This window comes from Enhydra lutris, unplaced genomic scaffold, assembly GCF_002288905.1.
Source record: "Enhydra lutris kenyoni isolate GAN:26980312 unplaced genomic scaffold, ASM228890v2 scaffoldscaffold24, whole genome shotgun sequence".
NCBI classification, from domain to species: Eukaryota; Metazoa; Chordata; class Mammalia; order Carnivora; family Mustelidae; genus Enhydra; species Enhydra lutris.
This window is the reverse complement of record NW_019154108.1, coordinates 15,678,612-15,703,437: the sequence shown is the minus strand read 5'-3', so window position 1 is coordinate 15,703,437 and position 24,826 is coordinate 15,678,612. Positions and strand designations below refer to the sequence as shown.

At 40.8% G+C, this 24,826-nt stretch overlaps 1 protein-coding gene across 2 annotated transcripts in view; it reads right to left on the bottom strand.

The window, feature by feature from the left end:
• Nucleotides 1-18,150: 18,150 nt before the first annotated feature.
• Nucleotides 18,151-24,826, bottom strand: part of LOC111150823 (potassium two pore domain channel subfamily K member 2) — a 211,822-nt gene continuing 205,146 nt past the window's right edge. Inside the window, exon 7 of one of the 2 annotated variants that reach the window (XM_022508441.1) lies at nucleotides 18,151-18,576. In XM_022508441.1, the coding sequence (XP_022364149.1) occupies nucleotides 18,259-18,576 (318 nt within the window). In that variant the 3' untranslated portion in view covers nucleotides 18,151-18,258. The remainder of the gene's footprint in view (nucleotides 18,577-24,826) is intronic. The other variant, XM_022508440.1, reaches the window with a different exon arrangement.

Here is a 24,826-nt window from a genome sequence, read left to right as displayed (position 1 = left end):
TGCCTCCTTGTGATCTCTCTCTGTCAAATAAAAAAAAAAATTTAAAACACAAGGGAAATGACAATCAAAACACATTTTCTACAAAGTTGCTAACCCACCTCAGTATACTTACTGACAGTAGTCTCTGCAGAAACAGAGTTTCCAAATTCATGCACCTTTCATATAATAATCACCGTAAGCAAAGCAAACACTTCACAGCAGAGATTAAATAACATGTAGCTGAACTATGTATATGAGGAAAATACTATGTTTTGTTAATTCAGAGCTAACTAGTCATTCCACCTCCGTTCAGGAGTGGTCAGCGCCTCTCCTCTGTTTTTGTTCTTGCTCATGTTTGTGCCCTGACGGCCAGCTGATTACTTGGGTCTTGTAGTCTTTCTTGACTCTAAATTTGTAATCCGCTTCTGAGATGTTGCGTTTAGAATTGCCCTGGAGACAGATAAATAATTACTCTATGGGAAATTAGAGGAACAACCCTCCCACTTGGCAGTGGGCTAGTGTGCTTTCTGAAGCTCTTCTGTAGGGAAGTGACAGCTCAGATGTGCCAGGCATGTTTACAATTTCTACTGAATGGAATGCCACTCAAAAGAAAACAACTATCATGGCACCTTTTGTCCCAAATATTAATGACCAGAGTGGCCTGGATTTTTCTCTCACAGCCTTGAATGGAAAGATCTTGCTGGCCTGAAATGAGGTTGGAAATGAAAATAATTGAGTTCTTCTCTTTTGATACTCATTCTTTCCACTGGTGACATGAGTCCCAGCCACTGTTCATCTCTGGATGGCTGAATTGATTGGTCTGCTCTTTGTTCTTTCTCATTTCCACTCCTTCTTCTCGGCATGGTAGATGGATTTTAATGGCTCAGGAGTTCACAAAAGAAGGCGTAATAGTATCGGAATTTTTTTCCTCATAGGGATTATTTGGATGCTGCCCTGTATTTGCAAGATAAGAGATGTGAGGTTCCTCTTGCTTGCCCTCCTCATAGGCCGGAGCAGGATTAGGGCTAGAACCCAGACTAGGACACCATTACCATTCCACCATGAATTATTCTCAAGTTCAATCTAAGGATCCATTTTTTGGTGCCAATATCCAATGAGACAACATTCAGCCAAGATTATGAGACAGATTTTCTAGATTAAAGAAACAGTAATTTCCCAAAGGGCCCCTAATTAATGCAATTCAATGAACCCTGTCTAAAGACCAGTATTTCAGTCATGATATATATTTTCTGGTTCAGGAAATGATTACCAGGATTACCTTTTCACTAGATCCACATAATAGATCATCTTCAGCCAATTACAAGGTCTGCGGGTTGGTTTATTGTGTGCAGAGAGCCCGAACATGTTTTCATTTCCACTCTGTGTCCTGAAATTGTGATGATGTGCTATTCCATTTGAATCCCTTAATCAGTCAAAATACTTTCTGGGGAAGAAGCCTTTTCCAACCATTTGGTACGCAGAAGTACTCATCAGTCAAAGGTGGGGTAAGGTGTCAGCTCACTGAGCCACTCATGAATGTGCCTCTACTTGCATGACATAAAAAGTTTGGACCACAGCATAGCGAAGAAGAAACTGCTGCATAATTTAGATGTTAACTTCAGTAGCCTTTTAATTTGCAGAAAATGCTCAGTCATATTTTTTCAGAAATTCAAGGATCTACCTACTCTGGCCTCCAGTGTATTTGGATGGAGTCTACAAGAGATTCTGTCTCTTCCCCATGGACCATTGCCAGAGGGTGTTTCTACGGGGGGAGGGGAGGCAGTTGGGTTGAAGGTGACAGTGATTTTGTGGGAGGAAGGAGATCACACTCAGCTGCTCCCCAAACACACATCCTGCCAACTACTCTGTGTGGCTGCTCTAGTAGCCCCCATGCTGGTGACCAGTGATGAGAGAGACATGGCGAGAAGGAAAGGATGGTCTTCGAGTTAAAGGCTGAGGTTGAAAATTGGGTTCCTTCTTGACCCAGGGCAGGAAGAAGGAAGTGAAGTTACGTGTCACCATGGTCTGTGTTGAGTGGTTCTTCTGGGTTCTAGAAGGGCTAGCCTCCAACATCAGTTTAACAGTCTGTGAAAAGAATAGGAATCCTGCCTCAGGAAGGAGCTGATGTTTCCCCGCTGATGGTTCCCCTGAGGCATTTTTGTAGGAAGTGTTGCTGGCACCCACTGAGCCGGTAACTTACTATGGGAACCCTGTGACTCTAGGCAGTAGGTATCTCTGGGGTGTGGATTAGCATAGCAGGAAAGATACCTGCTGTGGAATCTGAAAGATTTAACTTTGGTAACTTTGGTTCTACTAGTGCATTTGGGGCATTAAAGGATCATTACTACAGGCATTTGAGGACAACTTGCCTTTGTGCAGACCTTTTCTATAACAAGACCCCTTTAAAGATTTTTATTTATTTATTTGACAGAGATCACAAGTAGGCAGAGAGGCAGGCAGAGAGAGAGGGGCAGGCAGGCTCCCAGCTGAGCAGAGAGCCCGATGCCCAGGATCCCAGGATCATGACCTGAGCCAAAGGCAGAGGATTTAACCCACTGAGCCACCCAGGTGCCCCAACAAGACCCCTTTAATAAGAAAAATTAAAAACTCATGTCACAACATTTACCTCCACACCATTTTTAGACTCTTCTAGATCAGCTTCTCTCTCCCTCATCTACTTCCTTCACCTGCCTGCCTCCCTCTCCCCGCCGCTGCACAAACATACATTACATATGTAAACAGCAGAAGTCACTGTGCATTCTGAATAGGCAAAGTAAAACAAAAGCAAAGTATCTGTCTTCAGAGAACTATGCTTCAACCAAGACTGTAAGAAAAATTATATATGGGGCACCTGGGTGGCTCAGTCAGTGAAGCATCTGCCTTCGGCTCAGGTCATGATCTCAGGGTCCTGGGATCAAGTCCTGCATAAGGCTCCCTGCTCTGAAGGGATCCTGCTTCTCCCTCTGCCTCTCTTTTTCTGTATCTCATGAATGTATAAACAAAATTTAAAAAAAACTTATATATGAATTCCCAAGTAGAGAAAAATATGTTCTCTGTGAGAAGATAAGATACTCCTATCTCAGGCCATCACAGGATAGGTATCAGTAGACTGATACTGTCTACGTCTTTTTCCTTCCATCTTTATGTACAAACATCTTTTATTCCCGATGATCAATGGCTAAAATCCAATCAATCTTGACACTATTCTTTAGACAAGTTTTGAGGGCCACGAGTATGTATACTTTGCTCCTAAGGACCCTCCAGAACATACTGACAGGCCCACCTCCTTTCACTTTAAGATGGAGTCGCTAACATTTAATGACTATGCCTATTGTTAGCCTGCCAGCTTTTCCATTCAATAACCTTGGACCAACCTTAGGTTTTCCCTTAAGATTTCGGAAAGATTTAAGAAAGCCTCATAACTCTAGGACTCAGAGAGCAAAGATGAGTTGTTCCAATTAATCAAATGTACTGTTGGATTTACCTCTTACTCTTATTTCAACATGGATTAGAGTGTGACCTAAGCCAGACTTTTGTAGTTGCTCTAATGTCATTTATTAAATATAATTACATAATTGTGATGTGTTGTACAGCTGTAATGAACATACGGATATTGAAAGAGGAGAAGAGTTAAAGCATGGAGAAGCGCTGAGAGTTTAAATGAGTTCAGGGCAAGGACAAAAATCGATGTGATTTTAAAAGTTTATTTTAGCCTCTGAATAAGGCCCCTGGCCATTTTGTTATGACACTCCATGAGGAAACAAATATTGAAGTCTGGGTTAGCCTAAAGCAAAATCAAAAGGCGTCTGATGAACCCTTGGCACTCTCCTTCCATGATCAAATTACTGATCCCCTGTTGTTTTCCCCCATAAGTCGAGATTCCTGCTGCCCCAGGGCCATCCCCTAGTGTGGTCTCCCACCCTGGCTAAACCCCATTCTTTGGACCTGAATTACCTTCTAGGCTTTGACAGAATTTCTGCCTGCTCGCTCTTTCCCTTGGGATCTTACTGGGTTCTTTAATGAACATTTAAAATGTTAGTAGGTTACTATATATATTTCTTTCTGCTCCACCCAATAATGTAAAAGTATATAATTTTTCATATATATATGTAAAATATCTATATGTATATTTAAAGTACAATATACAATATATGTTTACATGGTTTTTTTTTACATGCTTATTGCCCTAATCTCTGGGTATGTGAAATATGATTGCTAAATAATGATTTCTAGTTTTGAATAATAGAAATGTAGCAAAGATTTAACTTGGAGCCTCACCTGAAATTTAGATGTATTTAGGCTGATAGATCTAGTCCCGCTAACTGATGTTCTGTGCCCAACAGAAGCCTGTCTGGATGGGGACCTATGTACGGTATGATGAGTTTAGTCTAGCAATAAAATATCAGGATCAGAAAGGAATACTGATAAGGAGATCAGCATAGTGGCTGCCATCATAATCTATATACATGGTTCAACTGAGAATACATTTCCATATATAGGAAGCAAAGGGCTATAAGTAAAAAGTAACATAAGTTTTAAAAAATTCAATTTCTCAGTAACCTTTGGAAATCACTAAACAAAATTGCTTTGGGTTACAGTCCTCGTTGTCCCCAGTAATGGCATGGCTTAAGCAATGGAAAAGTCACAGATACTGGAGAATTACCTGAGAGCAGGAGTGGTGATACCCATGGGAGATGGCAGTCTCTGGTGAGAAGCACAAAGCAAGAGTGATACCCACTGGGAGACTGGTCTTTGGCTACCTGGGGACACTTCTGGGGACTTCTGGAAATGCCCAAGGAAAGAGCATCTGCCAGAAGGTAAGGAAACGATGCCCCAAGAATTCCAAGTTCTTAATAATGCTATGAGCCCGATAGTTCCTGTGATCTAATGATGACTGGGGAATTTGGTTACATAATCAACACTTCTAAAACATCTTTGTATTAACAGATTTTCTTCCTCCTCTCTAAAATTATTTCCTTGGGATAATATCCCAGAAGTAAGAAGAATTTAAAAGTACTGGGGTAATATTTATGTTTCTTTTGAAAATATCTTTTATTTCTAGTGGGGTTTCAGACACTGTTCCTTTAGGAGAGCATTTGGGGGCAAATGAGACTCCTGAAACCAGTAATATTCCAGACTTTGTATCAGTGTTCATATTCTGCATTCCCAAAGGGCTCACACTAATTAAAGTCTCCCCTTATTAATTTTACTTGATGAAGGAAAGAAATATGGCTTCTGAATAGATAGAATTGGATCTGCTGTAGTTATACCAACTTATCTGAGATGATTATTATCTAATTTAGTTTCAGAGTCAGACATATATATATATATATATATATATATTTTTTTTTTTTTTCGTTTTGTTTTGTTTTTTGTTTAAAAGGTAGAGGAAGATTCCTAGGTATAAATCATTTATGGTCAGCATCAATCTCTGGGCTATTCTAGAAACTTCCCTGCCTCTGGGTTAGTCCTGTCATGTTCAGTTTTTTCTTTTCTGATAATCCAGTCTCTTGGGATCTGAATGGTAAACAATCATTTTTTTGCAACTGGGTAACAAGATTGAGTAGAATTATGTTAATCTACAGAAATGATTCTTGGCAGAAGAAACAGAACTATAGAGAGTCACACAGAGATTTCCACCCAGATGTCCTCGAAAAACAGTAAGTAATGAAAAGATGCATATTTTCTCTGATACTTAATGTTCTTTAAAAATAGGACATCATTTCTACTCTTATTTTCACAGTGAGGTACAGGTATGATTTCTCGCCTTTGCCACAGTGATTCTGTTTCACTAAAACCATAATTACTATTCCAAGGAAATTTGTCAATAGAATGAAAGTCACTTGTGAAGAACCAATGTAACCTGTACTCCTAATAACCAGTTTCCCTTTTCTTTTTTTTTTTTTTGAGATTTATACTTTTAAGGTATGCAGAATGGATTATGAATTATCTGAGAAGTAATGATCTGTCCCCAGGTTATTAGCTCACACAGTCAAAAAGCTTAAACTCCAATCTGAAACCCAGAATGATTTTTTAAAATATGCAATCCAGTTCTGTTGGTTTAATTGATAGTATCGCTATCTAACAGATATGTATAAATGTACCTTCTACATCCATTTTGTAGGTTCCTATTCTCAAAAGTTCTCAACAGCTGTCCAGGGAAATGCCCACAGGCCATAATCATCACTTTATCCTTCCTGCAATGGTTATCATTTTATATTGAAGCTGGGGAAATCCTTTTTATCTAGACTGTCTCCAGGCATAACAAACTGAACACAGAATGAGCATTGTGTTACGCAATGAGTAACATTTTCTAAAACATTTGTATAACTTATTTCAGGACTATTAGTTAATTAACTTCTTTCTAAAAATGTCCAAGATCTATTTGCCAAGTTAAAAAAGAAGAAAGCAAGGATGATACTTTGTTGACTTACCAATTTATATACATAACCTCTGTATGTTTTCATTGTCTACATTTCCTTGAGTGAAAATCAAGAGTGTATCCCAGCATTTCCCCAATTATCTTCCATTTTACAGGATTATTAACCATAGCAATAAGTATTATGGTCAGAGACACTTCTGTGGTGAAATAAAGAAAATGACAGGCTAAACCCTACATGGTGATTTGAAGTATGTCCACATGACGTTTGATGCTCCCTTCAAAGGGCAGAGCCTAGTTGCCCAACTTAGTGATTCACTTCCACCAAGTAGAATAAAAGTGGAAGCGACTAGTGAGGCTTCGCAAGGTAGATTATAAGAAGCACTGCAGCTTCCTACTTTAACCTTCTCAGATCACTCAGTCTATAGGAAGCCCCCGGCTCTGTCATAAGGACACCTGGAAGGGCTGTGAAGGGGTATCTGTGGTAAGGAACTGAGGCCTCCCACTAACAAGCATTTGAGTGAACCATCTTTGACATAGATTCCCCCTGCCCCAGTCAAGCCTTCAAATGATTGCAGCTCTGGCCAGCAGCTTGACTGTAACCTCATGAAAGACCCTGAGCTGGACCACCCAGCTAATCATTCCCAGATTCCCGATCTTTAGAAACTCTGCAAGAAAACAAATGTCTGTTTCAAGTTGCTAAATTTGGGGTAATTAACTAATACAGATTCTTTATGATGAGACTGCTCAAAGCCCTTAGCTTGCTGGTGGTAGTTGTGGATCTGCAAATTTTTTGACCACAAAGCATTCTTTTTTCCCCCAAAGAATACCAATGGATAGTGCTTGACTAATTATTTTTGAGTAATGCTGACCTAGAGCTTTGCATCCTCGTAGTCACATTAACAAGAGATGAGATCCATCCAGTTAAGTAACAATTTCAGGCAGTCAACTTAAAAAAATTTTGAAAAAACCCTGTGACACTTGGTTAAGTAGGGTGTAGAAGTCCAAAACCTTCCCAGTCTTTGATTTCTGGTGCATTTCCTATAGGGTGCAGAGGGCACTGCTATGCTTATGTGGCAGAAAATGACCAAGTTCTGATGAAGTATTTTTCTGCTGAGAGCCACTGCCAAAGTAATTCATGAAAATTGGAATACCTCGTTGTAATGTTGGTCACGTTCCATAGCTGATTGTAAGAAATTATCAAACTGCAAATGTTAAACAGCCTTTAAAATTCAGCCTTGTCATGGGAACAGCATTCGCAAATTAATAGGAAATGTATTTTTTAATTCCTACACTGAAATACCAAGAGCCTTATTTTGGTGAAGGAAATTGCTACTTGGATTCAGATGAGATATGACCTTTTCAAGGGAGACTGTACCACTGCAGCAGACTTCCTCAGAGAGCACGCTGGGAAAAGCTCAGAGAGGATTTACATGACTCAAAGGGTAAAGGGGTTTTGAGAAAGTCTTATTCCTTAGGCCACTAGCCTCCAAAATACAGATATAATTAATGCATGGCAGATGGAACTGCTTCCTCTCTGACCACTTACCTTGGTTACAATGGCTGCCCACAGATGAGCAGTGTAAGAATTTTGGGCCACAATGTCAAAAAATGGCTTTAATTCTCCAAATCTAAATTTAATCATGGGAGGTCTCTATTTAGCACTGAATCAGGTCAAGTTAACGCAGGAGAAATTGCAGGCAATGTCCCTCTTCTCATTCATCGGTTTCATTCCTTTGGTTTGAAGAAAAGTTCCATCTGTTACCATTCTCCCACAGCATTCCCTGGCTTGTGAGAATTTCTCAACTTGTCTATATTTAACGAAGTGTTCACCTGTTTCTTTTCTTGGAATATGTGATTTCCTCTTGGCTGGCATTACAATGTCAACCTACAACATATACACATATAATGTGGTACATGTACAATGTGGGTAGAGGTCACTTACGCTGCCCAACGTCTCACAATGTGTAGAACATGCCCCACAACAAAGAATTATCCAGTCCAAAAATCAGTAGCATAGAGGTTGAGAAACTGATCTAGTTAGAAGCCATATTGTTATATTTTCCCAAGGGGTGTATTGTATTTAGCTGTTGATCGCTCTCCCTCAATCACAGTTAATATGTCTTTGAACTTTCCTAATTCAGCTATTTTGTGACGGGTTTACCCAGCTCACTTCACTTTGCAACATGTAGAAGCCAAGGAAAAAGCTTTAAGTCTCTCCAGCCTGTACCACAGCTGTATCGTTTCAAGGCGTACAATATTTTTGGTGTGTCTTCTGTGGCCATTTCACATCTTACGCCGTTTTCAGAATTCTACCTGAAAAAGAAATGTCCCCAGTGGAATGCAGAATAGTGACCAAATGTGAAGGTGGAGCTGGCCCTAGGAAAAGTTTGTTTTTAAACAAAAACTATCAGCGAGATACATTTCATAAACTCCTACATGAACTGTGAATAGACTCCTTTCTTGTTCTTAACCTGCCTCTGCAGAGGATCATGTGATAGCCAACCTCCTCGTGAGCCATGTCAAAATTGGCTGACCTCAGCGTGCACCCAAAATTCCAGGCCTATCATCTGCATATTCAGTCTATAAAGTTGACCAATCTGTACTCAATTTACAATACACATGCCAGTAGTTCGGTCAAGTATCAGAGGATAAGACCACAAAATTTCTTCTCTCCAATTCTTTTTTTTTTTTAATATTTTATTTATTTAATTGACAGAGATCACATAGTAGGCAGAGAGGCAGGCAGAGAGAGGGGGGAAGCAGGCTCCTTGCTGAGCAGAGAGCCTGATGTGGGGCTCGATCCCAGGACCCTGAGATCATGACCTGAGCCAAAGGCAGAGGCTTAACCCACTGAGCCACCCAGGCACCCCATTCTCTCCAATTCTTATTGAAAACTGTGTTACTATAAATGAAAAAAATTGAGAAATCATTTCTACCTTGTGTTCTATGTTAGTTTCTCAAAATGTAAACCTTTTTTTTTTTAAGATTTTATTTATTTATTTGACAGATATAGATCACAAGTAGGCAGAGAGGCCAGCAGAGAGAGGGGAGGAAGCAGGCTCCCTGCTGAGCAGAGAGCCTGATGTGGGGCTCGATCCCAGGACCGTGGGATCATGACCCGAGCCGAAGGCAGAGGCTTTAACCCACTGAGCCACCCACGCACCCCTCAAAATGTAAATCTTGAGAGAACTGGCAGATGGGGGTTCATTTTCTGGGCTTTGCTCTGTACCTAGTTCAGGAGCTTCTGTAGTCGTGGGACCCAGAAATTTGCCTTTTAAAATCCAATTTTCTAGTTATTCTTAGAGATAACTGAAGTTTGTAAAAGCACTTTTGCTCTGGAAATTTAAAACATTACTAAAGCAGATACCCAAAAGATGGGCCCATGGGTCTTATCATTTTTACCTACGCTGAAGAGATGCTTCCACTAAACTAAAATTGGGGCTTGCCCGTGATCTTATATCTAGAACTAACATCAAGAACAGTCATGGAATCCACTGTAACATTTTTGTAGCGATATTGTAGTCTCTCTCCTGCATCTCTCTCTGCTACCTATATGAAGCCCCAAATCAAACTTTTACTTTAGAACTCAGCCTTAGAAAGGCTTTGTTTTCATGAGACATGGATACACTTTCTCATCGCGGACAATGAGAACCAAGTCATTAATGAGGGTTTTACTTTCCACTTGGGCTTCCTAGAAACTGCAAGCCGTGTAAGTGGCTCTGAGTCATCTCTTCTGTATTAGGATTTCTGTGTTTTATTTCTTACCCTGGATCTGACCTTCTATTCTAGGTAACTTCAATAGTTGTCATGAAAGCAGAGTCTGAGACAGGGATTCAGATGCACGTGACATTTAGGAATGTGCCCTCTGGAGAAAGGGAGGGAGGGAAGCCGGAGAGGGCAGGGGAAGGTGTTAAGCAAGAATGTGGTTTCAGCTGGTGTCTAGCCTCCACGTGGTCCAACAGAGAGCTCTGGAGTGTAAGTCGCGGCACAGACTTAGTCCTACCTTAGGGAAGGATGACTGCGTTTTGCTAGGCACATGTCAGTTGTTGGCTGGGTGTTACCCACATTGTGGTTGGTGCTGGCTAACCTCCCAGTGGTGGCTTCTGATGTGCAGGTTACTCTCCAGAAAAGGGGGTGGCTCTGGGCTGTTAACATCTAAAACTCAGAGCATCGGGATATGGGGCCACCAGTCCAGTACACTGGGAATCTGGCCCAGGCACCAACAGGTGCCATGTCCATCTTCGTTTGCATTTTTCTGTTTTTAATCCACATCTTAGTTTTATTTCTCCTTTTCAAGATTAGAGGGTAGCCTGGGAACATAGGTTAAAATTAGCAGCACCAATGAAGTTGTGGAAGTTGTGGAGGTCTGGCTAATATCAAGTACAAACATGTATATGCTTTGCTGATGAAAACCATTTACCATAAAGAAAAGGTAGTGTGATTACTGTAGTACCAACCTGAAAGCAATGCTTGATTCATGTTTAGGTTGGAAAGGTCCTAAGACCTTATGTAATGCATATGAGAGGGTCTTCTGACTTGCAGTGAAATAAGCCTAAGCAACGTATATCATTCCAGACTGGGTTAACGTTTCGAAGGGGGCCTTTTATTTAACGCTCTTGACGATGGTAAGTAACTTCAGCTTCTCACTATGAATATGCAGCACCTCTCACATGAGTGATTCCCACATTGATTTCTCTACCTGGGATGCCTGACCTGAGAGCATTTGAGTACCCTAATTGCCCACTGGGCGGGTTTTCACTTTGATGACCCCACGGATCCTTTAAATTCAAAACATTATTCTCCTGTTGAATCTTCTCCCACTTTCTCCTAGCCCCATGTTCCTGATCCTAGGTAAAGGGGTGGAGGCACCAGCATCTCCCAGTGGCTCTCATATGGTTTGGACCTGAATCCCTTCCCCAGGGGCCACTGCAGAATTCTCTGCCCCCCCCCTGCCGCGAGCCCGGCTCTTTCGGCTCAGCCTCTACCCCCGTACCATTGGCAAAGCCATCATCAACCTCAAAGTAGAGATTGATTCACATCACTCCCTATCTTAAAGCCCGAAATGTCTTTCCAGTGCCAAATCCAAAATTCTCAGCTAGGTATCCCCATTACTTCTGAGGAGTCTGGCTCCAGGCTAAAATCCTGTGTGTGGTCTTTTAGGCCCAACCACGGGCAGTTTCAAGCCTTTGCCTGGCAGGCAGCATGGGAGGGAGTGGCCCTTCCCAGAGCCAGCCCACCGTGGTTTTTCAAGGAAGTAGCAGGCAGGGACTCAGAAGCTGGCACCTCCACTAGGAGGCCTCTTTCCTGAAGCCCCAGTGGAGACCTTCCTCTGCCATGTCTGTAGATGTCCACCGTTAGCCCTTCCCTCTTCCTTAGCCTCAGCCTCCCAAGGCCATACAAAGGCAAAAGCCTTTTCGTCAGGGCTTCTCGGCACTGAGAAGCTTCCCTCTCTCTGTGTTGCGTGTCACTCTCTGATGCATGGACTGCTGTCTCCCAGAGAGCAGACATTTATTTGGCTTAGTATTTCCAGTAATTGGCACAATAAAGGCTCTTGAAAAATGTTGACTTGGTGAACCATGAGCAGGGTAATATTTTGTTTGTACATACAACATAATCGTTGAGAAGATTTGTACACTTGGCTAGTCTACTGGTATATATCTAGAATTGGCAATATTAAACTTTCTCAGTGCATGTGTAAACTCTGATTTTCTGCACTGAGAAAAAGGATGGGTTAATTAGATGTATTGACTGTATCTTGATGCTTTATCTTTGCAACTCTGACATACTTGGGGAATGATAAAATTTGAATCGGGACCAGACATGGCCACTGATGCTCATTTTAAAAAAGTTTTTTAAGATTTTATTTATTTATCAGAGAGAAGAGAGAGAGAGCACAAGCAGGCAGAGTGGCAGGCAGAGGCAGAGAGAGAAGCAGGCTCCCCGCTGAGCAAGGAGGACTTTGGGATCCGAGGACTCTGGGATCATGACCTGAGCCAAAGGCCGCAGCTTAACACATTGAGCCACCCAGGCGTCCCTCATTTAAAAAATCTTAAGAAAAATCATGAAACGTAGAGCCTGATGTCAATAATAATTAAATGTATAAAATATTTTTAAATCGAGAAGGATGAAAATCTATATGCTTCTCCCTATGAATTGTACAGTGTAAGAAGAAATACCAACTACAAAAGTCAAGCATCAACTACATGGAAACCAATGTTTATTCTGTGAGTTAATTTCAAAATTATACCATGTAAGTGACTAATATTCTCTGTTGGATACAGTTCAGAATGTGCCCAATAATGGATTTCTTCCCAGACTGCTTATAAATTTAAGCACGAGAAAGCTGAATTTCATTTGGCAAGGAGAAATAAATGTGTATTTAGCTCTCTAATAAGAGGCATCCGCTTACTAGTATCGACAAACATATTTTACAATTAATTTCTAAACAAAGTTTCAAGATTATAATTGAAAAAGTTTAGATGGCGTCTATTGTGAGCCAAAATTTGGAAAGGAAAGTAACGAAACCCTGGCTTATAAGGAGTAAGCGTATGACGAACTGACCATCTGTTTCAAGAATTGGCTTTGATTTTTCTTCTGTAGAATGAGTAACCGGTACCAGCTTGTAAGTAAATAGAAGAAATAACTGCTCTCTGTTCCCCATTTACTACTAACCCAGTAGATGAGGACAGGTGTTTGTGGAGCAGGGAAAACTTAGGATACTTACACAGAAGTGTGCATCAGACTGTTACAACTAACCCCTGTTGTTTTTTTTTTTTTTGAATTTTACTTATTTATTTGACAGAGATCACAAGTAAGCAGAGAGGCAGGCAGATAGAGAGGAGGAAGCAGGCTCCCCGCTTGAGCAGAGAGCCCGATGCGGGGCTCAATCCCAGGTCCCCGGGATCATGACCTGAGCTGAAGGTGGAGGCTTTAACCCACTGAGCCACCCAGGGGCACCCTAACCCGTTTTTATGTAATTTGTTCACCATGAACTTTTGGAGCACCTGCTATATGTACTCGGCTAGGATCTGGAAATAAAAATAGCAAGCCAGGGTGCCTAGGTGGCTCCATGGGTTAAAGCCTCTGCTTTCCTCAGGTCATGATCCCGGGGTCCTGGGATCGAGTCCCACATCGGGCTCTCTGCTCAGTGGGGAGCCTGCTTCCCTTCCTCTCTCTCTGCCTGCCTCTCTGCCTCTCTGTGATCTCTCTCTGTCAAATAAATAAATAAAATCTTTAAAAAATAGCAAGCCAATACAAATGTATTCTAGTGGGGAAGGAAAATAAGAATAATGATGACTACCTAATCATAAATCGAGGGACAATAATGGGATTTCATACAGTATATTATGAAGGTACCGGAACTGGTGTCAGGGAAGGCTTATCAGAGGAAGTGACACTTGAGCTGGTTTCGGAGGATGAGTAAAAGTTTGTTGTGTGAGAAAGGTTGAAGTGAGAAAGGAGAGCAAGCATTCCACGCAAAGAGGAGGACAGCAGCGTAACGTGATCAAAGAAATGCAGTGGGGCTGGGCTACAGAGGAATAGGGAGTGATACAAGATGAATCTGAAGATGATGGCATAAAGTAGACCAAAAGAAAGCCTTGTAGGCCATTTGAGGGATTCTGGTCTTATATAAAAATTGAAAGACAATTAGTGGATTTAGATTGGAGAGTAATACAATCAGATTTGCATATTAAAAAGTCCACTCTACCATCAATGACAGGAGCAAAGAATGATGCAAAAGCAGTTAGTCCAAGGGGAGTTATATGGCGATGGCTTGGATAAAGGTAGTGGCTGTGTACAAATCCCAGACATTCAGGATGCAAGTTTGTAGGGCTTTGGTGAAAGGTGGGTGTGGAGTTGAAGGGGAGAGGACATCAAGGATAATGCCCAACAAGATGGATAAGTTGTGCCAATTGTTCAAATAGGTGGCACCAAGAGGGCCGCGTCTGGGGAAAGATCAGGAGAGTCTTGGATATGCTAAAATGCCTTTGAGAAGTGGAGATATCCAATGGGAACTGGCTAGATGGATAGATGGCTTGGAGAGAAACAAGCCCAAGAGTCCAAAAGAGAAAGGATACGGACAAGGCAATAAGAAATACTTTGGAAAGGAATGACAGATAAAAAGAAAAAAATAGTTGTAAATTGAGACAAGCATGACACAGTGCAAATATTTTATAGTGCTAATAATAATAGGGAAAAGCAATGATTTTATGAATATTAGAAATAGTAATAACTGAGGTTTAAAGAGCAGAGTCAAAACTCCTGGTCCTTGGAACTAATCCCTGTCTTTTGGGAAGGCGTCATTGAGATGTGGGTGGGAAAGTGCCATGTATGAAACCAAAACTGGATAAACCTCTGTGGTGGGGTGGGATGAAGGAAGCAAAGGAGCTTATGAAGATTTCCCCTTATTAAGAAAACCAGAGTAAGTGAGTTACCCTCAGAAGTCCCCATTAAAAGGAACCAGGTTCCATCTTGGAACTAACACACGAGCTAGTGCAAGGCCAGTAAGTTTCCCTATAAAAGGACATTTAAGTAAACTCATGCTGGAGCAAAATCATATATTAACTTTAATGGAATTATGAGTATCCAAATAGAGACATCTTTTAACTTTATACAAAAGCAAACTTATACTTTAATAAGGAATGCACACCACAAATAAGTTATGATTTTACTAGAACAGCAATTTTTTTTTTTAAAAAAGGAAAACAATATAAGTTGATCTAGGTCTGTAGTTCTTAGGCATAAATAACTATCTCGAGTCTTCACAATGGCTGAATTTGTTTTTGTTTTTGGTATTTCATCTAAAGTTTCCTTTAGTCTGCTTGGAAACTCTAGCCTTTAAGATTCAAAGAATTCTACACATTTTTTTTTTTTTTTATACAAAGTAAGGTGGGGTTTAGTCTTTCTTACACATCACATGGTCCTTAGAATTTGAGAAAGAAACCAAGCCCTACATACAGACTGCTCCCACTTTATTGACCACTAAGAAACAAATTATTCAGTTCTCTCTTGGCTTTAGAAGTTTTACTTCTTCCTGCATTACAAAAGTGAAATATTATTGAAAAGAGGGTGGATGACATTAACTAGGTAGCAAAATATATAGATTTGTGTAAGAAATTCAAAGAACTGCAAAATAATCACTTTTACATTTAATAGCTGTAAGGTAGAGGATTCTTGTCGAGAATCCATGTCTAAGATTTCAAAGGGTTCCTGATCCTTGTTCATTCTAGGACTTTTTTTTTTTTTTTTTTTTTTTTTGGATATTCTTCAGGGCAAAACTACTTAGGCTTTAATCTGGTCTGATGAAAAAATAAGTTCACTAGAAATTCTAGACCATGTCAAAAATCTGTACCCACATTCTCTTCACAGTAAGTAGACACATTAAAGCTTAAGGAAATAAAACTGGTATAATACACAGTTTTTCTTAGATTTTCCCCAATTTTGAGGATAAGGTTGACAACCAGGTTTAGGATACATACTGAGCCATCAAGGTGCTTAGGGATGAATCAATACATTTATGCAAGATACTGGTAAGGTCTGTTGTTCAAACATCTGCGGTATGAGGTCTAGAAGATTAGTTGGCAACTGACTTCTTTGGGCTTTGACATTGCCAGGGTTTTGGATTGTTTTTTCCCTTACAAAAAATATTCAGATGCCTGTGTTTGGCATTCAGACTACTTCAGTGTCAAGACAAGGTCTAACAATGATAAAATAAGACATTAATAGGTCCTAATGTAATAGAAACAATCTTGGAATTTACATGCTATTTAAAATATCGTATTGCAAAAGGGAAATGCCCGGATAATTTACTTTTGATTAACAGTCACCAAGAAGAACATTCTGCACATATTTAACAAGGGTAGTAATACTGCATCAAGAATAGTTCTTGAATATTGTGAACGAAGGCGCCACAGAAAACTCAGCATGAAAAGTGACATCCTGGAGTTCTCGGCTAGAATCCCATCTCCATTCTTAGCAGCAAGCAGGAGACTCAGAAAATGCTGACTTTAATTACAAACTTTATTTGTCAATACAATTCACAGTTTATACATGGTGCATTTCACCATATGAACTTTAACAGTTATCAAAGAAATGGGTGTAGATTTCTTTCTAAAAGAGCCTCACTTTCTAAAATTTTGGTTAGAATTTAAGTTTATAAAAGTACCTTCAACAAGTTAACTGAATATTTACATTTCTAGCTTAAATTTAAATTTTGGAAAATAAGCATCTATTTAGATGGTTTTTTTTTTTTTTTTAAAGATCCTCAGTTTATGTTTTAAGTCCCTAATCTGAATGCCACTTATTCAGATATTTCCACCACCCTCCCCCCCCCCCCCCCGATAAAAGAAATGTTTGCAATTGTATTTGGGGAAGTTGTCTTCTTTCTGCATTTGAAAAATTATATATACAAAGTACAGCAGATCTAAGTATGAAAATAAAAGAGAGTAGCAATCTACTAGGTGCCTTTAATGAATTTCTTCTGAATCTTGGAAACATCCAAAGAGTTACAGGATATAAAACTCAACTAAAAAGGGTTATCAGCCTTTTCTATCTTAAAAAAAAAAAAAAAAAAGCTCTCGATTTAAATTGTGCTAGAACAGCTTTTTCTCTAATGTCAAAGATGAATTATGCCTGCAATCTGCATTTTTTCCCATGTGCAATATCACAGTGATCCCAGTTTTAACTTCTGCTCTCATGCTCAGTCACAGCTCCAGGGGGGCACCCACACAGGCGAGGCTGTGCCCAACTCCAACCACAGCATCACCTCCTGTCTGGCAAAAGTCACCCAGGGAAAGAAACATCGGGTAAGTCTTCCACATCACAAAAGCAAATAGGGGCTGGCAGTATAATGTTTATTAGCAAATGGTTGTAACACATTACTGTGCTATCTTCTTTTCTTCAGAACGGTAATTCACACCAGTTGTCTTAAATCACCTCTAGTAAGATCCGTGTTTAACAGCTTTTCTTCTGTCAGAGCATATATGAGTGTGTGTGTGTGTGTATATATATATATACACACACACATATATGTATATATATATATTTTTTCCTTCTGCTTCTGCCTTTTAAGGTGTAGTGATGAATGAATGATAACATCCAAATACTGCTAGGAAAAAAAAAGGGACTGTTTGGAGCAGCTAATTTTACCACGTTGGAAATAATTACACTGTGTATATGGGGCCGTCTGTGCACCTCATTTCTTTGCAGTGCCTTTAACGCTAGAATTTCTGAGTGTTGCTTCAATGTCCATCTAATTTGGCATCTATTCCTTCTTCGGGCATCATCATTTCAGTGTACGCACTGTTCCCAGCAAGGTATGGTTGTGGGATAAAGGGTTGCAGAGGTGAGCCTAGGGGTGGGGCTGGGAAGGAGAAACCACACATTAGCCAGAGAGGTTCTGTTTCTTCGGAAGATAAGGCACTGACAGAAAATTTCTTAGGTAAAAGGCTGCATAAGAATCTCTTGCCATTTACAAAAAGAAACGTCGTCATCCATAAATGGTCCATATCTAGGCTCAGTTAGGTAGACCCTGAAAAGTTAAGGACTGATCCCTCGAAGCTACATGATTACCAGAAACAATTAGAATTCATTCTGAGGCCTTATGGCACGTTACGAAAAGAGGGAGGAAAACAGTCTGGGCACAAAAAGGCATCAGACATTGCTTGTTTCATTCCACTTGCTGAGGAAAGTGGACCACTCCACAAGCATCATTGAAAAGATAGTGCTGGCTCAGAATTCCAAATTCTCTCGATGGTAGATGGCCGTGATGGGTGTATCTATTATTTTTTCCCCCTTTGGAGCTCATGCACAATTTAAAAAATGCTACCAGCAACAGTCATAAAGAGCATATAGAAGTCCTCACCTATGGCTATGCCTAAGGTTCTTCAAAGAGAGGGTTATTTAATGTTCTCAATAACAGCAATTTCCTCGCCTGCACAGTGTGGCGTCAGTCCGTTCAAATAGATACTCTCAGTTTTCAGTAAGGGAGGCAAGACATCCCTCTCGCTGGCGAGGTGATTCACAGACAGGGTCCTCCTGCAAGGCGTCAGCTCTTGGTTGTGGTTGCCGGCAAGCTCCGCGGACAGCTTGCGCTTGATGGAGGTGGCGCGCTGGAACTTGTCGTAGATCTCCACACTCAGGCGCCTCCTGGTCTCCTTGAACTCGGCCGTGACGTTGGCCGTCCACTCAGCGGCATGGGCTCTGAACTCTCCCACCTGGAGCATCACGCAGAGAAAACACAAAGAGACACCCACGTGACAGTCAGCATTTTGTGTGCTTTATCCTTGGATCGTTTTATTGTCGTGTTTTAAACAAGAAGATGGTAGCCCTTTGTGATACGGGAGGTCTGAGAATTGGAGTAATTAGGCACGCGGGCCAGGGTGACACTCCGCTTTCTGTCGACGGGGCTCTAAAAATTAACCTGTGATCTCCCCGCTCTCTGACCTGGGTTATATTACAGGTACTAGAGGGGCTTGTTATTTTGTACACAGATTATGCCATTGAAACTTCTGCAGCTGTACAATGGCAATCTCTAACTTCTTAAAATGTTCTGCGTTACCTTTTTCATCCATAATTTCAAGAACCACTTGAATGTAGAAAAGGCAGTGAGACACAGCCGGAGCGCAAGCCTGAGTCGAAGCCTGGAGTGTGAGCCCAGGTGACCAAGCTGGTTCTGGAAGCCACGCTGTGTGCTCGGGGTGCAAACACAGGTTTGAGAGAGCGGAAGTGGTGTGTGCAAGGGCTCTGTGTCCAAGCCCACACTGGTCAGTGGGGAAATTCTCTGTTTACTAAATAAGCAGTAAAATATTTTGCTTCTGCTTTCAGGGAAAGCAAAGGAATGAGAACTGGCAAGCCCACTTGGAGGCCCTTTTGAAGAGTAAGTCCAAGGAATAGTTTCTCCATGAATGTTTGTGGAATCAGTGAAGTTACTCAACCTGTCGCAGCCACAGACATCTTAGGGCACACACGTCTTCTCTGTATACAAACTGTACTTTCTGCCTCCTCCGTTTTGATTATCACTAATATCTTTACAAAAATGATCTTCTAGTAAACACGGTTTTGCAAATGGCTTTCCCCCCTCTTAGCCAATTTTAGTCATTTTTCCCTATTAGTATCCATTAATCTACCTCCTAGTCTGTATCAGCTGATAAAAACAGGGCGTGTGGGATGACAGCCTCCCGGTCCAGCTCTCTCACTCACATTCTGTGCGCCCGCTGGTGAGCAATTTTACCTTATTTTGAGCTTCCAATTCCTTATCTATAACATAAGGATAGTAGTAATCGATTTCACAGGAGAAACAAGTGACGTGTGTGTGTGTCCTTAAAATGTAAAGGACTCCACAGCGACTACTTACGACAATGAGCCCGGTGATGCTCTTTGAGAGCTTAATGGAGAGTTCCAGATATAGACTAAGTGATAGAGAACTGAAAAAATGGGACATTTCCCCCTGCAATGTAATTCACAGGTTTGAAGCACCCAGTGAAACCATGGTCTGAGGTCTGTCTGCAACTCTCCCCAGAAAGGCAGTGGATTACTTTAACCCCTGAGTTATACAGATCTGTAAGTCGTGAGGTGCTTTGGGCGTGTTGAAGGCATGCATAAAAGATACAGTTGAACGAGGGCGCCTGGGTTTAGTGAGTTCAGTGTCTGTGTGTGGTTTGGGTCATGATCTTAGGGTCCTGGGATCAAGCTCTGGGTCAGGCTCCCTGCTCAGCAGGGAGTCTGCTTCTAAGTCTGCCCCTCCCCAACCTGTGTGTATGTGTGTACGCTCTCTTCTCTCAAATAAATAAAATTTTTCTTTTAAAGGTACAGCTGAATAATTCTCCTGTGACCAGATACACTGGGAGATGTATTTCATCAGTTAAAGGAAGGTCAAGGCAAGAGAGAGTTTGTTTACCTACTCATTATTATAGCTGGAAGAATATTTTAAAATATAATGATGCATTCAGTGTAGAACTCAGTAAACATTTACTCCTATTAGAGAGGACTCTCATTATTACCAAGGGTCTGTGTCATGGGATTGTGTAAAATTTTGTATGTGTATTCAGTGCCTCCTATGCTAGGTGTTTAATCAACTTAATGAGGAAGATTCTATTACTTCCCTCATTTCACTGAGGCTAGGAGGTTAAAAAAACTTAAGACAGAGTAAATATGTGGTGAAGCCAGAATTCAAATGTGGAGGTCTAGCCCACCCTCTTCTGCCTTGCCAGTATAATCTTATTAATTCTAAGGGCTAAACATGTTTTGGAGGAGCCCAAGGCAAATTCACATCGTATGGAAATCCATCGTAGAGCAGCTTACACTAGGGTGAGGACAGACTACCATGATTTCCTAAAGATACTGGGAGAATAGATGTTTTTCCAGTATTTTCAATATGGCTACTTCTCTAAATCAACAGTGGTTATCTGTTCCCTCTCTCGTGCCCTGAACTTTCTATTCTTCATGATACTGGATTTAAGGAATGCAGCCACTCAAACTCAAAGCTTGAAAATAAGGGGGGAGAAACAAAAGAAAAATAAAAGTCCCTCAAAAATGAAATCAAGGCCATCAAAATGAAGAATTACTTATTCCTGTTCCTTCAGAAAAATTCTGACCTTCTAGAATTGTCCGTAGCAATGTATTCATTGCTAATTATATAACAATGTCCTAAAGTACAGACCCATTTCTGTTAATGAGGATAAAATTGTATACTCAGGTTCGGAAGGGGCTTTCTTGTTTTCAATGCAATTAGAATGTAACATTTATATAAGTCAAACTTTCCTTGATTGAAATGTTTATGCATGTGGTGCTCTGGATAATTATAAGTTAATGCACTAAAACATTTTTGTTTCATTGGATTTTTAGAAAAAAAAAAACAAAAAAAAAACAACCTTTCACTAACTTGAAGAGTATGTCATCTCCCTAAAACTAAGCAGTTTACACCACTTAGTAACAAAGCAGAGGACCAAAAATGAGCAAAAGTAGTGCCTAAAGGAAGGAATAAGGAATGTTCCTGCAGCTCATACACTTGACTCAGAGAAGAGGTCTTCCCCAGGAGTCCAAAAATTCTTGACTTTTACTCCATGCTCACAGGCCATGTGATCTGATTTACAAGAAGAGAAAGAAAATGGAGTGCTGCCAACACTCACCCTCTAACTGGAAGGGAACGGCTTTCATCCTTGTCACTAAATCCAGGGGGACCATTCACTGTCCCCGTTTGGCCCCATCTTCACAGCTGCAAAGGGTTTTGCTAAGTCCCTCTCTCCCTCCCCATCAATCAATCTCTGGCCCTAGTTACCAAATCAGCACCCTCTCAAGGTATTGCTTTACCATTCAGGCTATTTCTCCGTCAGCTTGGGGTGCTTTCTCTTAGCCTTTCCTTGACTAGCTCTGCTCCACAGGGCATTCCAATGGATGATTCCCAAATCCGTACGTCTAGGTCTAATCTCCCTGCCGAATTCTGTGTCTGTGTAACTGACTGATGATAAATGGCTTCACTTTGGATGACCTGCAGGCATCTCAAACTCAGCCTCTCTCCAAACAGTTTAACTCCACAAACCTGTTCTTACCTAATTTCTTTACAGTGAACAGCACCATCAGCCACTGCGTCTTCCAAGCTGAACTTTAATATCATCCCCTGTTCTCCCTCTCATTCAGTCTTACATCACATCAGCCCAGAGTCTTGCTGATTTACACCTCCTTTTCTCTCAATTCCTTTTGCTTCTCTCCATTCCTGTTGTCAAAACTGTGGTCCTGTCCTGAGCCTCCTAACCAGTCTTTCTGACTTAATCCCCCTCCCTCCACATGCATTATCCATGCAGCAGCCTGCGTGTCCTTTAATAAACACAGATCGATCAGGTTACTTTCCCTTGTATAAAACCATTCAATTGATTCCCTTTTCATTTGGATAAAGTCCAGACTCTCTAAAGTGGCTTATATGGTCTAGGGTCTACCTGCTTTAGCCTTAATCCTAAACACAATTTTTCTCAAAGTCTACTCTTGGGGGCCATCCTGAAAATTTATTTCCTCAAACATGCCACTGCATTCTTCTGCCTTTATCCATTTATTGCTTCTTATTTTCTCTGCTCAGAATACTGTTCCCCAGTCCTTCCCTAGCGCCTACTGCATTTCCTACCTGTCCTCAACTAGACCTCTTCATGGAGCCATTCCCTGCCCCCCCGCCCCCGAAGACTACAAAAGGGTCATCCCAGCAGCCTGTACTTCCCTAGCATTACTCATCACAGTGTATTCCAACTACAAGTGTAATTGCTCTCCTGGCTTCACGGCAATAGAGAGGATAAGTCTGCCAGGTCTCGTTCAGCTTTCCCAGAACTTACAGTGTACATAGTTGGAGTTCAGTAAGTGTTTGTTGGACAAATGAGTGAATGAATGAATGGCAGAAAAATCAGTCACGTTCGGGAAACATGTTCCAATAAGAAGAGTGTGCTGTGCCTCTGGGTTGACTCTGATGGGAGAATCCTGTTCCTTTCAGGAGAGAGATGCAGCCAGGTCTATTCATAGTAAAGGTTCAAAGTATGTTTCCTTAAACTTTTTAGTCTTTGTAAAATCTCCTCATCATTCTAAGAAGTCTATGATGTTACGAATGTCTCATCTTCAGCGTGAAGAAAATCATGCCCATCGTAAAGATCATTTAAGTCAAATTCCCTTCTCACTAGCCCCCTAACCTTTACCATCATTCTCACCACTGTGCATGACAATATCTTACTAGGCCATCCCACAACCTAAGCTTCACCATCCTTGTGGAATGTAACCTTTAAATAATACTTTTACATTAGAAGAATCACCGACATCTTTGTCAGCAACTGTGAATACTTTTTAAGCATCTAGAGCCGACTAAGGTAGCAAAGTCTCATGATTATAGAGGTATTTGCCTCCTCAGTAGTGGTTCTAAGCCCTACAGTTCAGGTCCTCTAAAACATCTCAAATAATACCAAAGAAGGCCCTTGGAATGGTAGCAACATAATTTAAAACCAAGCATTTGTCACATATTTCAACGCTTTTAGAGCAAATTTTCCTAAATCACTTAAGGTTGATAGGGTGGCTTAAGAAAGATGGAAGTTCACTCTTCTAGAAACTGGTAATTTATGAAGTTCATAGGAGGCGTATTTGTAACCATAAAGAATATTTATCACCCCATTTACTCTAGGCAACAATCAACAAGGCAGATTCTTTGAGGGTAAAGATCACTGGCTAACGTCATATCAAGCTCACCTTTCTTTCCCCTCATTCCACACTGTAGCATTTGGGACAGTGCTTTGGATAGAGTGACTGAATAAAGTTTAGTTTCCCCAAACTAGATGGTAAGCTTAATGACACAGAATATGCATCCTATTTTCTTCCCATAAAAGTACCCAATATAGTAATCTCAACAAACTAGACTCTTGCATACTTTGACTGACTAGGGAGAAATCTGTGACCGTTGACTGACACAGCTCTCTTCCTGTGTACAGACCCTCTCAGAGGCTCTCAAGGAAAGCTGATATTTGCAGAAGTTCTATATCAGTGTGTGTTGGTACAGCCTGAAGAGAAGGCAATTTATAAATTGATTTTACTAACCACTAAAATGTTCATAGCCGTTGATCAAAGTTGGTTAATCCAAAATAATTTATTCCGGGCAAGAATTTTCACCAAAGGAAAAAATATGTATGAAGATATTCTCTAAACTATATATATATATTTTTAAAGTTTTAAAAATTTAATCTCTCTAGGGGCACCTGGGTGGCTCAGTGGGTTAAACCTCTGCCTTCAGCTCAGGTCATGGTCCCAGGGTCCTGGGATCGAGCCCCGCATCGGGCTCCCTGCTTGGTGGGGAGCCTGCTTTCCCCCTCTCTCTGCCTGCCTCTCTGCCTAGTTGTGATCTCTCTCTGTCAAATAAATAAATAAAATATTAAAAAAAAAAAAAAAAAATTTAATCTCTCTACCCAACATGGAATTTGAACTCATGACCCTGAGATCAAGAGTTGCGTGCTCTTCTGACAACCAGCCAGATGCCTCTGAACCATATATTTAATAGCATAATAGGGAGACGAATAAACGTCATTTAAGAAATCAGTGCTTCCGAGAAGTCCTCAGCTATAGAAACTCTTTTCTCCTATTATGTGTTAAATAAAGTGATAAAATTGTCTTTATTTTTATTAAAACTATGCAAAAGAATGAATGTATATAGGCAGGGGTAGTAAAAGTAACAGTATGTAAAAATGGAAACTAGGTTTCAACAGTCACATACAGAATAGCTATTATGGACCAGATCCTAGGCTTACTGATGACTTTCCTGAGTTGCAGAAATTTTTGAATAGTTTTCTTCCTTTTAAATCTCCCCTTGATGATGTTATAGTACTATCTGTGCACATTCAGGGTCTAGATACCCAGCCCTGAATAAAGCTTGTGAGGGCAGAGTTCTCTATGGAATGCTCTTTATTTGCTCGACACATGCATCAGAATCGGATTGTAGGTGCCACTGGGAAT